Source organism: Aptenodytes forsteri, unplaced genomic scaffold (genome assembly GCF_000699145.1).
Source record: "Aptenodytes forsteri isolate BGI_AS27 unplaced genomic scaffold, ASM69914v1 Scaffold94, whole genome shotgun sequence".
Classification (NCBI taxonomy): domain Eukaryota; kingdom Metazoa; phylum Chordata; class Aves; order Sphenisciformes; family Spheniscidae; genus Aptenodytes; species Aptenodytes forsteri.
The window spans coordinates 142591-155634 of record NW_008795017.1 but is presented as its reverse complement, the minus strand read 5'-3'; the positions used below and the strand labels follow the sequence as shown (position 1 = coordinate 155634).

Below are 13044 nucleotides of genomic sequence, written 5' to 3'. Positions count from 1 at the left end.
GAGATCCTAAAACTAACGGAGTAAAAAACTGCACGTTCTTAAAACATATCCAATGAATTTTACTTTCTCTTATATTAACTTTCTCCTTCTTTAAAGTTCCTTTTCTGTGGTATCTTTGACATTTCAGTTTATGTGATTTCCGTTTTGTCTTCACTACTACTTACTTCTCTGATAGAGAAGGTGTTTAAGGATTAAAATGCACAGATAAACTGTCGTAGCTGAAGTATCTAAGTAAAAAAGTATTTTAAAAGTCAAAAGAGAAAGGCTAGCATAAAAACTTAGGCTGCACTATATAAAGTCAGTCAGGTTATGAACAGATTCATATATTTTAGCAATGTGAAGAAAATGGTTATGTAAATACACACAAGTATTAACATCAAACTGTATTAAATTATGTAAACATACACATCTTCTGTGATCAATACAAACATCTACTTGTCTCAGGATACTACTGCAGCATAGCTCGAATTTGTTTTGAAGTAGATTCATCATTCAGGTGTTTTGTAGTGAACCTAGAAATTACAAATTAAAACAATATTTTATAAAATGAACAGGGATTAGAAAAGTTTGAAAACTTCAGTGCCTATTTTTGAAATCAGTGCAGTTCAATTACACAAAGGAGGAATTTACATGTTCCTCTCGTCACTGATCACTGGCATTTAACTGCTAATAGTTTGGTGCTCTTTATCTTCTAAATACACCTTGCAATAAATTAGTCCCTGTTAATAGGTGGAGAATTGTGGCTAAATCCTGGCTAAATACTGTTTGCCATCTGTCTATTACATTGTCATAATTCTGAGTCGAAATTATCTCTTTTTTTTGCAGTTAAAAGCCTCAAAAGAAGTAAAAAACATGGAAAGACATAAAAAAATTGGGTAAATACTAAAAGGATTTAGGAATCTAGATTGAATTTTGGTATAATCTATAAGCCTAATTTTAAGCAGCTTTCTTAAACGTCCTGTACCTTTACATCTTACAATGTACTATCACATAGAGGGTTTTCTATTTTTTTGGATTTTGTAACTAGCAGAGTTTGTTTGGTGCTGAGTTACACTTTTGGGAATATCTTGGAAGGATTGAAGAGCTTTAGTGTGTTTTTTTCCATTTAAGCCCAAACATTCTCCACTGCTTATGTTCGCAGGGAGATCAATCATCACATAAACTCAAAACCCACCTGATACCTGTAGGATTTAACTCTACATAAATTTTAATTCAAAAGACATGATAAGCAAATATGGAGGTGGTTATGGCTGCAGTTTTCACTCTATCCAAGCATTCAACAACTACAGAATTCAATACGGCTCTGAAAAACTCGGTACTAAGACTCCTTTCTCAGTTTCAGAGAAGTGTCAGACCATTGTGTCTTGCTTCCCAAGACAGCACCTTAAACACTTTGCTACAGGGTTGGGATTTAGGCTGCTGTTTTCTTGAAGCTGTATCATTTAATTTAGAAAAATTAAAAAAAAAAAAAAAAAAAAGTCTTATCAAATCACAGGGAAAGAGAGAAGGGAAGTATCAAGGGTTTGAGAAGTAGAAATTCTACTCTTCGCTTCTAAAATGTTCTAGTTGCCAGGGTATTTTATGTAACAAATCTTGGCTTAGATATATTGTTTACCTTTGAGGTATTGTTTACCTTTTAGATGGCTAAGTTTTAGGCGATAACATGAACCTTAAGTATCTCTGAAAAAGGACATTATGACTTCCAACATTAATAGCCATTGCTTATCAAGGTGAAATGGAATTGAAAGAAGTTAATATTACTTAAGAAAACCCCAAGTGATGAAGGCAAACCTGAAAGAACAATTTTCGTAATAAATCAAGGTGAAGTCTTAAATATAAAGAGATTGGGAGAAAAATAAGAGGAATTTGTTAAGGCTGAATCAAACAATTATTCCACACATACCTGAGAGCATTCAGAAGTCCTTCCACAGTGTCAGGTGGTTGTTCCTTTAAAACTTTTATGCATCCCTTCATCTGGGAACAGAAGCATGCCACTATTGAACAATAATATATGAATTGCACTAGCTGAAAACAAGGAAAAGTTTCACCAAAGACAGGCAGGGTTTTTTTCCTACTGAGTGTTAATGCTGCTTTATAGGACACAATAAAAGCATTATAACTTATTAAAAATTATCTTAAGTTAAAAAACTAACTTTTGAGAAAGCAACATCTACTTTAATAAGCGTTTGTAGATAATAAATTATAAATCAAGTGAATGTATGTTAACTTGCACATGCTTTCTCCAACTGCAACTTAAAAAAATATCAAAAACAGCTGATACAAGCTAAAAAAAGAGATTTTGGAAGAGAATTCCATGTCATTGGTGTTAGCAACTATCAGAAGAGATGTTTCAACTTTGACTTTTATTTTTATGCTTGCACACAAGGAAGTAATTTTCAGTATTTAGTTTTTAGTTGTAAACCTAACTGGTGATAACTTATGATTTGTTTTATAACTAGTGGTTACAAATTTAATCTAAGAAGTCCATGATGTTGATTTTAAACACCACACTGAATGAACATCTTCATGGAGACTGTAAAAAACAGGCTGAAACTCTGTCCAAATTTACAAAAGGGGAAATGAAGCAGAGAAAGTGGAGGTAGAACTCATCCGACCCTGCTATACAGACTCCCTGTCTAGTCAATAGAGAGAAATAGGAAATTCCTCTAACCTATTCAGAATATACTTTCATATGTAGTGAATCGTGCTGCGGAAGTACCTATTTCTTCCCATTGCTATGAAGACATCTAAAAGCTGTCCAGAAATTAGTCTAGTGGAATTCCATCTTATTTAAAATGACAGATAAAGACATGGCAGAGTCAAGATTTGAACCTTCTAATTTTCCAAGTCACATTACAGTGCTAAATCTATATGCCAGTAGTTTCTTTGCAGCTAAAGCACAACTCTGCCTTGTTATGGAAGTGGATGATGAAATACTTAACTGAAGTCAGGGTCCATGTATTTGCCAATAAAAATGATTCAGAAAACGTAACTTGGCCTCCTGCACAATGACCAGCCTAACAATCACTGATCACTGCTCAGTTGGCTCATTTCTAACTGAAAGACAAAACTAGCTTTGCAAATAGCAGATCAGATGAAATTCTCAGGGTAGTAGCACATGTTTTGAAGTGACACAGTTACTTTTCCCGAGCTGGAGAAACTCAAGACTATATTCACATCATTCAGTACAGGTTTACATGCCCCATCATATCAGATCAGACAAACTCAAAGGGGATAAAAATTCAAACCATTTTTTTCTGTTTTTGTTAGAATCAGAATCCCTAAAACAGTCAAAAAAGAGAAGCTGTTAGGACGTCTAAGCTAGGAGCCTGTAATTAACAGCTTGAAATACAGTCTCCAGTCTTGAAAGAGTAAGGAAAGAGTAATTTGTTCCACTGTCCCTGAAATTCTTGTGACATGGCTCCCAAGAAGTGACTAGTTTGGAGAAAAGAATGTTTTTTCACAGTAAAACAAACTCATAATCTGAAATATTATAAGATTTTTTTTTTTATTATTAGAGAAGAATCACTAAACTAATTAGGCAAATTAAGATTTGGGACCATGTACTCATTTTTAAAAACTGAGCCATACATCTCCTGCCTCCCATTTACATCTAGCTAACTATCCTGTAAGATTACAGGGCTTTAGGATAAATATGAGAAACAAAAGTACACACATTGTATAATTGATCCTATCAAAATTTTACTTGTGTTGTCTCTGTAGGCAAGAGAATTAGAAGTCAGGAAGTCTGCATTCAGTTCCCGGGCTCTATCTGCTGCATGACCTTGAGCAAATCAATTCACCTCTTTGTGACCTATCTTTCGCTCCGTAAAACAGAGTCGAAGAGGAGATGTGATAAAATACTGATATCTGCAGATGAAAAATGCTAACGAAGACTCACTGTCATGGAGGGCAATAATATATGTATTTTTTTCCTTTTCTTTTGAAGTAGGCTCTCTTGTAAAGGGAAATCCTTAGCATCTTTTTTCATGAATTACAGCTTATTTCTGCTGAAAGACATGGTGCAGGAGATTTAGGTTTGTAAAAACATGTAGCAAAAATAAGAGTACTGTTTTGTGTGTGCTTACAGTATCTCAGATGAAAAAATAAGCTTGATTTCCCTGTGACTGGTCATGCCAAAGCTAAAACCAAAGGCTCATTATCAACATTACGACAATAACATTTCAGTTCTGCTACTTTAGATCTCAGACGAAGCAGAGACAATGTCGAATATCTGCTTATCTACAACAGAACTACTGCCAAAGATGAGCATTTCAGCATAAATAAATTACATGATTAATAAAAAATTATGACCATAGAACTTATTCCAGGGTAGGTGTAATACAAAATTGTTTTAATATAACCATACAGTTGGCAGGAAAGCAGAGCTAACAAAGACAAATGAGGATCTGTGTCTGGAAGAAAATACAAAGAAAAAGACTGATCCTTATTTTTTTTCAAACAAGCTGATATATTAAAGTACATAGGTGAAGATAAATTCTAAATTTTGTCATTCAAAAGTAATTAAAATGATTTATACAAAGTCATAAGCTTGGGCCAAAAAAAAGCTGCAGACTAGTATTCTCAAACCTAGAGTATTAAAGAAAAGTCACTCTTACATCAATCTTTGATGTCTTTGAGAAAGCTCCCACAGGATGAACGTGATCGTACAGAATAATAACTCCCACCATTACGCGCATGCAGAACATAAGGGTCTCTTCACTGGTGAATCTACTCCTGTACTCGCTGGAAAACAGAACAAAAGAAACAGTCTTGACTTTTTACTGGACAATTTTGCGAACTAGACTATGAGTGCATGAAACCTGAACATTGTATTTTAAGGTTGTAGATGAATCTTAGTAAGATTTTAAAGCTCTTTGAATTGCATAAGTCCTTGTCAATTTAGAAGGAAGTTTAGAAAGCAAATAAATATAGGTAAACTCCTTCTAACATCCCTTCACAATTCAGATCCTCACTTCAGCAAAATGTCTAAGATGATGGCTTCACAGACGACTTCCATAGTTCATGAAAAATGATGAAGACTGATCGTAGTTCTGTTTAATCTTAGAAACCCACCATATCAGGAACTCAAAGGAAAGCTACTCTTTTTGCTTAAATTCCTACTTTGAAACAGTTAACATTTAAGTGGCATCTAATTTCAGCAGCTAGTAAGTTTAAGGCTTCACCTAGGCGGATCATAGTCATTGCTCTCTCTCTCTCCTAAGTCCATAGGCAACTTCAACAACCCAGGTTCACTAAGCATCTAAAATGTGGAAGCCCACTAGATAGGACTGGTCTGAACTCATTCCAGAGAGTTTTTCTTTGACTTTTCAATTCCAAAATAAGAATATGGATGGCACAGTTAAGACAGCCCCTATCAGCTCTAATCCCTGAAACCATCATCAGGAAATGAAAAATGAACTACAGTAGAGAAAAACAGAAATCCTGAAAAATTTATGTTATCGCAATTTTTCTAACAAATATTATTTTGAGTAGACAATACATAGGGTTGTCTACTGTCATTCACTGGTTTTCAGTATAAAACTTGATTTTTTCACTTAAACATATCATTAAAAATACTAAAATCTGTACTATACTACCTCTCAGTTTACAATAACTTCAACTTTTATTCTTCTGTTTAAATAACACAGCATCATAACATGAACAGATTTAAGGGCTACAGACATTTTGATGTGAAAATGCTTGATTATCCCACAATTAGAACTAAATATCAGATAGTCTTCTGGTAGATGACTCACAACTTCCTGTTTCTCCACTTTTGCCAAAAAATGAGCTGACATGTAAGGTTACTTTTCAATGACTACTTCTATGATGTCCCAGGATTGAGAGATGAGCCCCACCACCTACATACACTTCTCCAGAATTTTCATAAACAAACACAATAACCTCAGGAATTCTACCCTTTCCATGGCACCATGAACAAGCAATTCAAAGACAGGAAGACTACCTTGACTCTATCTTGTATGTGTTTTCCACTCAGAGAGACATCTAACCTAAAAAATACTTGACTAAATGCATAGCTAAACAATAGTAACCCCACTGGCTATACCTATGTTAGCAGCTAAGAAAACAACTGTACAGTTTCCATACAGCTGAAGTTTCTCATATCTAGGGTAAGATGGTTAAATCCAAAAAAGATCTACTCAAATGATCCTCAAAATAGTCTGTGTATCATTTGTGAAAGCGCTACTTGGAAAAGCCAAAATCTTGCCCCTAAGCGTGCTAATAACTGAGCAGCATGGACAATCAAGAGACAGTAGCTGGCCTATGGCCCTGATTAAACAAGAGACAGACACTGAAGCCTATGAGTGCATAAGATTACACTTGTATTTTAACCTTTTGTTGAAATACAGGCTGACCATGTAAGCTCTCCCTAACAAAACTCAACGCTGATTCATGAAGAATATCATAAGGTGGTTAAAATAGGAGGCAAGGCTATCTAATACCAGGTCATGCTTTGTATACAAATGTGATAACAACTTATGGCAAACATACAGGAATTAACTTGGAAAAAAATGTGTTTATCCCAGGTGGCTACTTAAAATACAATACAAATTCTCTCATACAATAAAAACAAGATTTAAGGTAAAACTTACGGTGTTTCCAACATGACTTTACATACACTAGCCATAGTACTTAGACAGTCCGTTGTATTTTCAATTGGTAACGTTTTGTTCTAGAAGGGTTAAAAACAGCCATTGTTCAGTAAACCATCTTGCAAAATTAAAATCAAGAACGTCTGTATTAGACCTTTTCTCCCCCATTACCTACTTCTGATACAAAATGTGTAGTTGCATTACTGAGTGTTTTCAGCATTGGTGTAGCTTCTGCATAAAACAGGGACATCCTATTGGCCATTTCATTGTTTACTTCATTCTCAATGTCTAGCTGATGAAAACATGAGGAAAAAAACAGTCAGTAAAACTCTTTAAAATCTTGCCGGCAGCAAGAAAAAGATGCAGTACATGCTCATGTCAGCAAGCAGACTGTTGCATGAATAGTTCCACTCTAATCACTTCATCCAGACTGCTGATTAACTCCTGGTGGGAAGGAGAGAACATGACAGCCACCAAATCAAAAGAAAAAACTTTACCACAAATGGTATAAATGCACACTGATAAATACCTTAGTGTGAACAGCAGATCAGATTTCATTACTTACATGCATGTTGTTTATTCTGTTGCGACTTATTGTCCGCCTATAATAACTGAAGTCATTCTGAATTGCTGGGTTTCTCATCTTAGAGGAAGGCAAATAGGAAATAATCAGTTTCAGTTCAAAATACATGGAAAAAATCAGCACGTATTAAGAGATTTTATTAACCTTAAGTTCATCAAAACGAAGAGTAAAATGTAAGATTTCTGCAAACTCTTTCGCTAGAGCCTGTTCCCGTTCCAGGTGCTGAGTTGGAGTATAAGGTGGGCACGTCAAGGACTCCAATAAGCTCTGCAGGGCTTTCTCTGAATAAAAATCAGATGCACAAATTCTATTCAGTCCACATTATGACAAAGTTTTAAGTAAGTATCTAAATATACTTTGCTTGAACGGAAGGAACCTTCTGAACATGCAAAGCCCTAACAGAAATGCTTTTTCTTACTATTCTAAGGTGAGAAACATTAGTCAAAGACACCTGCCTCTTCAGGCTCTCTGCCATTTTCTCTCCATTTTGTATCACTGAGCTCTTTTCCCTTTTTATCACCCTTTATCTGGGTTCCCTATCAAAAATTCTAGAGAAAGCATTTTTCTTGCATTCAGATATTCAACTCTTTCATCTTCCCCAATTAGCCATCAGCTCATAATAATAGAGATTTTTCTGGCATCTCTGTTACTAAAAGCGTACTGTTAGGCACTGATAGCAATGTAATTCAGCTCCTGTGGCTATAATTACTAGCATAACTCAAAAAGTGAAAGACTTAGTAAGCAGGATTGTGTAGAAGAATTCCCTTGCAGAGGGAGCTCTCCCAGTTTATACATAAATTTTTGCACACTGGTTGTCTTCCGGAGTCCTAACTGAAGGAATAATTACATGATTTTTTGGGGTTTGTAGGGATGACAAAGCCAGTGTAAAACTTGCCCAACTTTGGATTTTCACCCTGTGAGTGAGTTTATTGATACCCTTCTCCCCCGTTATCCTGTTTTTAAAAAGTCTCAAAATATTATTGGCCTACATTCCTTTTAAAACTCTGAAGGATCCAAATTACAAAAAATAAATTGCATTAGTACAGTATGGGCCAATGAAGTGCAGAAGAGTGGCAGGCACAAGAGAAAAACTTTATACAGTTTTTTCACGTTCTTTGCTTGTACTCTATTTAGATAATGCAGATTTATTCTAACAAGCTAACAAACTATGATAATTTTGAAATTAAATGAAGATTAAAAATATGCCTCGACAAATGTAATTGCAGTTAAATGTCTGTTGATATCAAACAGAAAGAGTAATAACCCTTTAAAAGCTCACGGAAAAAGAAACTTCCTATTTCTTTATATATAACGTAGCCTAATAAACAGACATACTAAAACAGGGCTCACCTAATCTGAGTGAAAACTCATAAAAGCGTTTCAGCCTTACAACCAGAGGACATACTGAATTCCATGCTTTTTCTTGCAACTGGATATCATTGGGGTTTTGTATTGCCTGAAATGAAAATATTACTGTAAAGAACTGTGATCCATGAATAACAAGCAAAAGATCATTTGGAATTTTTCTAGTTCACTATTTTAGAAAGTGTTGTAAAACATAGAACAATTATGACAAATTACATTGCACAGGATTTACTTTGCACAGGAATAGGAAATTATCGAGTCCAAAAAATACCATTTTTTCCACCTTCCCTCTCCTCCTGTAACATAGTTATTTAAAATTATTCATTCAAATGCACCACTGACATACAGGAATATGTTTTATCACATTATTTGGGGAAAAAATATGGCAGAAACATCAGGGAAGACCTTTTGTATGATTACTGGTTACAAAAATAGCCCTTTTTTTTTTTTTTTTTAATTTTTTAATATTCTGATGCTTTTGAAATCTTCAACATACTCAGGTTCTTAAGTAACCAACAGCTCACACTAACAGTAACTGCAAAGCTGATGCAGGGAAAGGTTTGATCAGTTGAGCCAAATTCTAGGTTATAGTTCAGAACTGTACTTCGGGACCAGTTTTATAGAATAAGATGCCTGCAAAGTGGATGTAAGGTTATAATTTACTGTGTTTTATTATTACACTTACACAGAAGAACAACTATTTTCAACTTTTTTTTTTATAGTGTATTTTTGACACCTGAGTATTTCTTTTATGTCCTCAACTTTTACTTCTATACATGAAATGAGGTATATGAAATGGTGCTTCTCAAGGTGAAAAAAAATTACTAATTACTAATAGTAAACCTAAAAGAAGTTCCAAAAGCCATCATTTAATGATCTGACATTAGGGCTTTATATTCAACATTACACCTAATCTGTAATATATTTCCTAACTACAATTTTAATGAAGATTTTCATATTGTTTTATAGAATGTGCTTGGATACAGAACAGAGACAAGGATCACATTGAGTTTTGCTTGATTTTGCTTCCAAAGAACTGTCGTTAACAAACATACATCTCTAATTTCTTGACCAGCTCCTTTGTAAGCCTGAAGGTCTGCAAGCATACTTTCTGAGTCCTGTAAAACTGCACTGATCTGATTCCATACCTCCCTTTCTCCATCTGTGGGCTGTGCATCTAAGAAACAGAAAAGCAAAATGCACAAAGTCAAAAGGCAGCTGCAATACAAACGGCAAGATTACTCAGTTCTACTTAACCACATTATACCCAGCTTGACTATGTGTAACTCCATTCTGATGTGTTTTTTTAAAATACACAATTATACTGCACTGCCATTCTGCTAACATCCAAGTTTTTGCTTTCTGTAGCAAGGAAGGAAAAACAGTACATTTTTTGTACGCTCTGGCTCATAATGCCTCTTCTCAAAACTCAGCATTTTAAAGTGAAGCAGTATCATAAGGCAATGTTAGAAAATAGGGTAATGCATCAGTCCTTTAGTAAAAACGTCCCTCTCTTTCATGAGCTCCACAGCTCAATTACAAAGGATTGTTTGCTTTTCTTGCAGCTTGGGGATAAAATCAGGCTTTTCAGTGGATGGACCAGTGGGATATTACACCACTTTGACTTTCCTCCAGGCTTCCTTAACCAGGGTAATTTATTTCTCCTTTTGTAAAACACAGATACAGTACTGTTAAAAATAAACGTTTTTCTTATGTGTGTCAGAGATCATTCCTGCTACCAAAATAAATCCAGTTCTGTCAATGATCAGTGTGCTTTCAGGGTGGGAGTGACCTGTAGACCTTTATTGTTCAGAAAAGTGGCATTTGGAAGTAGATCAATTTTCCCATTCAAATCCCATCCGATGGGATTTTCACAGCAGTGTGATACCAGGGAGTGATGTTATCCCTAGAACATCGACACATTAGACAAGTTAGAGATCTTCTGCCTTCTATATATATACCTATATATAGAATTGTAGTCAGTACTTGTAGAAACCATCACATTGTCCCAGCAGATTTCTACAGAGACACAACTTCCCCCCCCACCTTAAATTTGTATTAACTTGTAAAGATAGAATGTTAATTTTTATGGAAGAAAAAAATACTTTGAAGGTGAATCCTAGGACTTAAGGACTACTTGCTTGAATTAAAAGCAGTGAGGTATCTTCAGTTCAAAACTCACTGATTAGGAAGGGTTAATGTACACATCACTACATTAATAGACAAGAAATATTAAAAATACTTTTTCTATTTAGTCTTCTCACTCTCTTTAAGAAATGAGACACAGTTCTCCACCTATATATCAGTACGGGATTCATTTACCCACCCCCCATTAGAAACAAACAAACCGGTTGGAAAGAGCAGGCGTTCTCAAAGCCTTTCTCCATGACGTTTCAGGTTAGGATAATTTGTTTAAATGTGTCAGGTTATCTATGGACCTTGCACCAACCAGACACAAATGGCTGAGACTTGTGTGTCCGCAGCTATGAAGCAACTAATACTTAAAATCTTTTCTATATTCATATGTCACCATGAGTCCCATGAGACTGGGCACATGAAACAACACTGATTTGACTTTCCTTTTACTCTGGAAGTTTTCCCTAATCTTGTTTAAAAGAGAGAATGAGTGAAAGTAAAAATAAACTGGGCTTACTCAGCTGGGTTTTATATCCAAAATACTTCACGTAACTAAAAAATTCCACTACCCTCCAAAAAGCGAGGGAAAGTAGCACCAAAGGGAAAAACTATCCCACAGAGGAAAATCCCAGCTGGGACACGGCCGTTGAACCGACCTATTAGTCACATTAAGTTTACAGAGTTACTGACTGGTTCTTTCCCCAAGCTGCAAGAAATCTCAGGTATACACCATAAGGGGTCTGTCACCTTGTGATAAAGAAACAAAACAGTAAACGCTTCTGAGTTTAACAAAGAAAGTGGTAATCTTGCTAAACAGTTACATACCATAGAACAACAGAGTAGGGGGAAGGTAGGAGTCACCTATAAATCAATATCTATATTGTAATAGTTAAATAAAAGTTAATTAAAATGAGATTTTCAGTAAATATTAAGACACAAAAGAGAATAAGTAATTTATTAGTACAGTTCACAAGTGTAAAATTTGCACGTTCAGGTCACCTGAAGCATGGATTGGTTAACGAGGTACTTCTGTGTTACTTTTTACAATTTATTTGCTTTAAAAAATATTAGCCCCTAGTAGAAGTGTAAACACTATAGACTGCTCAGCACTTCGGGACTTAAAAATGGCCTTTAGTAACATCCTTTATTGTTAGTCTTTTTCAAATTTTCCCAATTCATCTTTTGGAAGTTGGGGGAAGGTTGAATCTTTGAAACCCATTGAGCTTTCTGTAGTATCCCAGCACCTGGGGGAGTAGGAGTAGGAGGAAGGTACGTGGGTGGAAGAGGGAAAGAAAGGGAAGGGAGAGGAAGAGGACTGCAAAGGCTACAGAGCAACAGGCTTAGCTTGCATTTGCAGAAGCGGTTTACATTTATGCTGAAAAGTGTTTAGCTTAAAAATAAAAGTAGGGAGGATGATTCAGGCTTTTAAAAAAAAACATGCATCTTACTTATGAAATATATGTTATGCAAACAGATGTTCTGATAAGACCATGGCCACGTTTCAAAAGAGATTTTACATTAAGATCTTGCCAAAAATGGTCAATTAAAATACCTGTAATCGATCACTTTGAAAAAGATTTCATCTTGCTGTCAAGAACAACAATAATAATAGCAACAACAACCACTAAAAGGAATACAGACTTCTTCATGCCAGATTTTGGCTTTTTAAATTGGTTTTCTATTCCAGCAATACCAAAGCTCGTTTCTCTGTTCTGAGTAAAAAAAAAAAAAAAAGCCATTCCTGAATCAGTGTGGAATCACTGCTTGGCAGTGCTCACCTCTTATCCCCGTACTGCCAGAGAACCAGCACGTGCTTAAGCAATTTGAGCCCATTTATAAATAAAATCATAGCCACTGACTAATCCACATTAAATGCAAGCCCTCTCAATAATAAGTTACCATAATCACCAGACTTACTGCATTTCAAGTCTGAGTTTTTAGAGTACTCATGATTAGCATTCAGAGTACGCTGTCTTTGATAAGACAAAATTGGAAACCCTTCTACCACCCTTTGCCCAAGTGTTTCCAATGCAAACCCTAAACCTGACAACTAAATGAATCCTCTATCAAATTATTTTAAGAGTCAGACCAGGTTTGACTCTTCCATATACAGATTCTACCAGCAAATTTTAATTTAGAAAGCAAAAATTTTAGCTCTGGAGAGAAATGCAATTCCATTGGCTCCATCAGAAATAACCAGGATATGATAATTCATCCATTCCATGAACAAATGCTCTTTCATCTTTATACATGGTCTATTCCATGTTTTGGATGGGGCTTCAGATTTCATAAAAAAAAAGGGGGGGGGGGGAAGCTGGACCAAATGCAACCAATTTGTGGTTG

The 13044-nt window shown here is 35.3% G+C and overlaps 1 protein-coding gene across 6 annotated transcripts in view; it reads right to left on the bottom strand.

Annotated features, from left to right (window-relative positions):
- Nucleotides 1-307: 307 nt before the first annotated feature.
- Nucleotides 308-13044, bottom strand: part of FAM49A (family with sequence similarity 49 member A) — a 56895-nt gene continuing 44158 nt past the window's right edge. For all 6 annotated transcript variants that reach the window (XM_009275558.2, XM_009275556.2, XM_009275559.2 and 3 more), the window contains 9 exons: nt 9621-9742; nt 8551-8656; nt 7345-7481; nt 7183-7260; nt 6793-6909; nt 6618-6697; nt 4620-4746; nt 1904-1974; nt 308-512 (listed from right to left, as the gene is read on the bottom strand). In XM_009275558.2, the coding sequence (XP_009273833.1) occupies nt 449-512; nt 1904-1974; nt 4620-4746; nt 6618-6697; nt 6793-6909; nt 7183-7260; nt 7345-7481; nt 8551-8656; nt 9621-9742 (902 nt within the window). In that variant the 3' untranslated portion in view covers nt 308-448. The remainder of the gene's footprint in view (nt 513-1903; nt 1975-4619; nt 4747-6617; nt 6698-6792; nt 6910-7182; nt 7261-7344; nt 7482-8550; nt 8657-9620; nt 9743-13044) is intronic.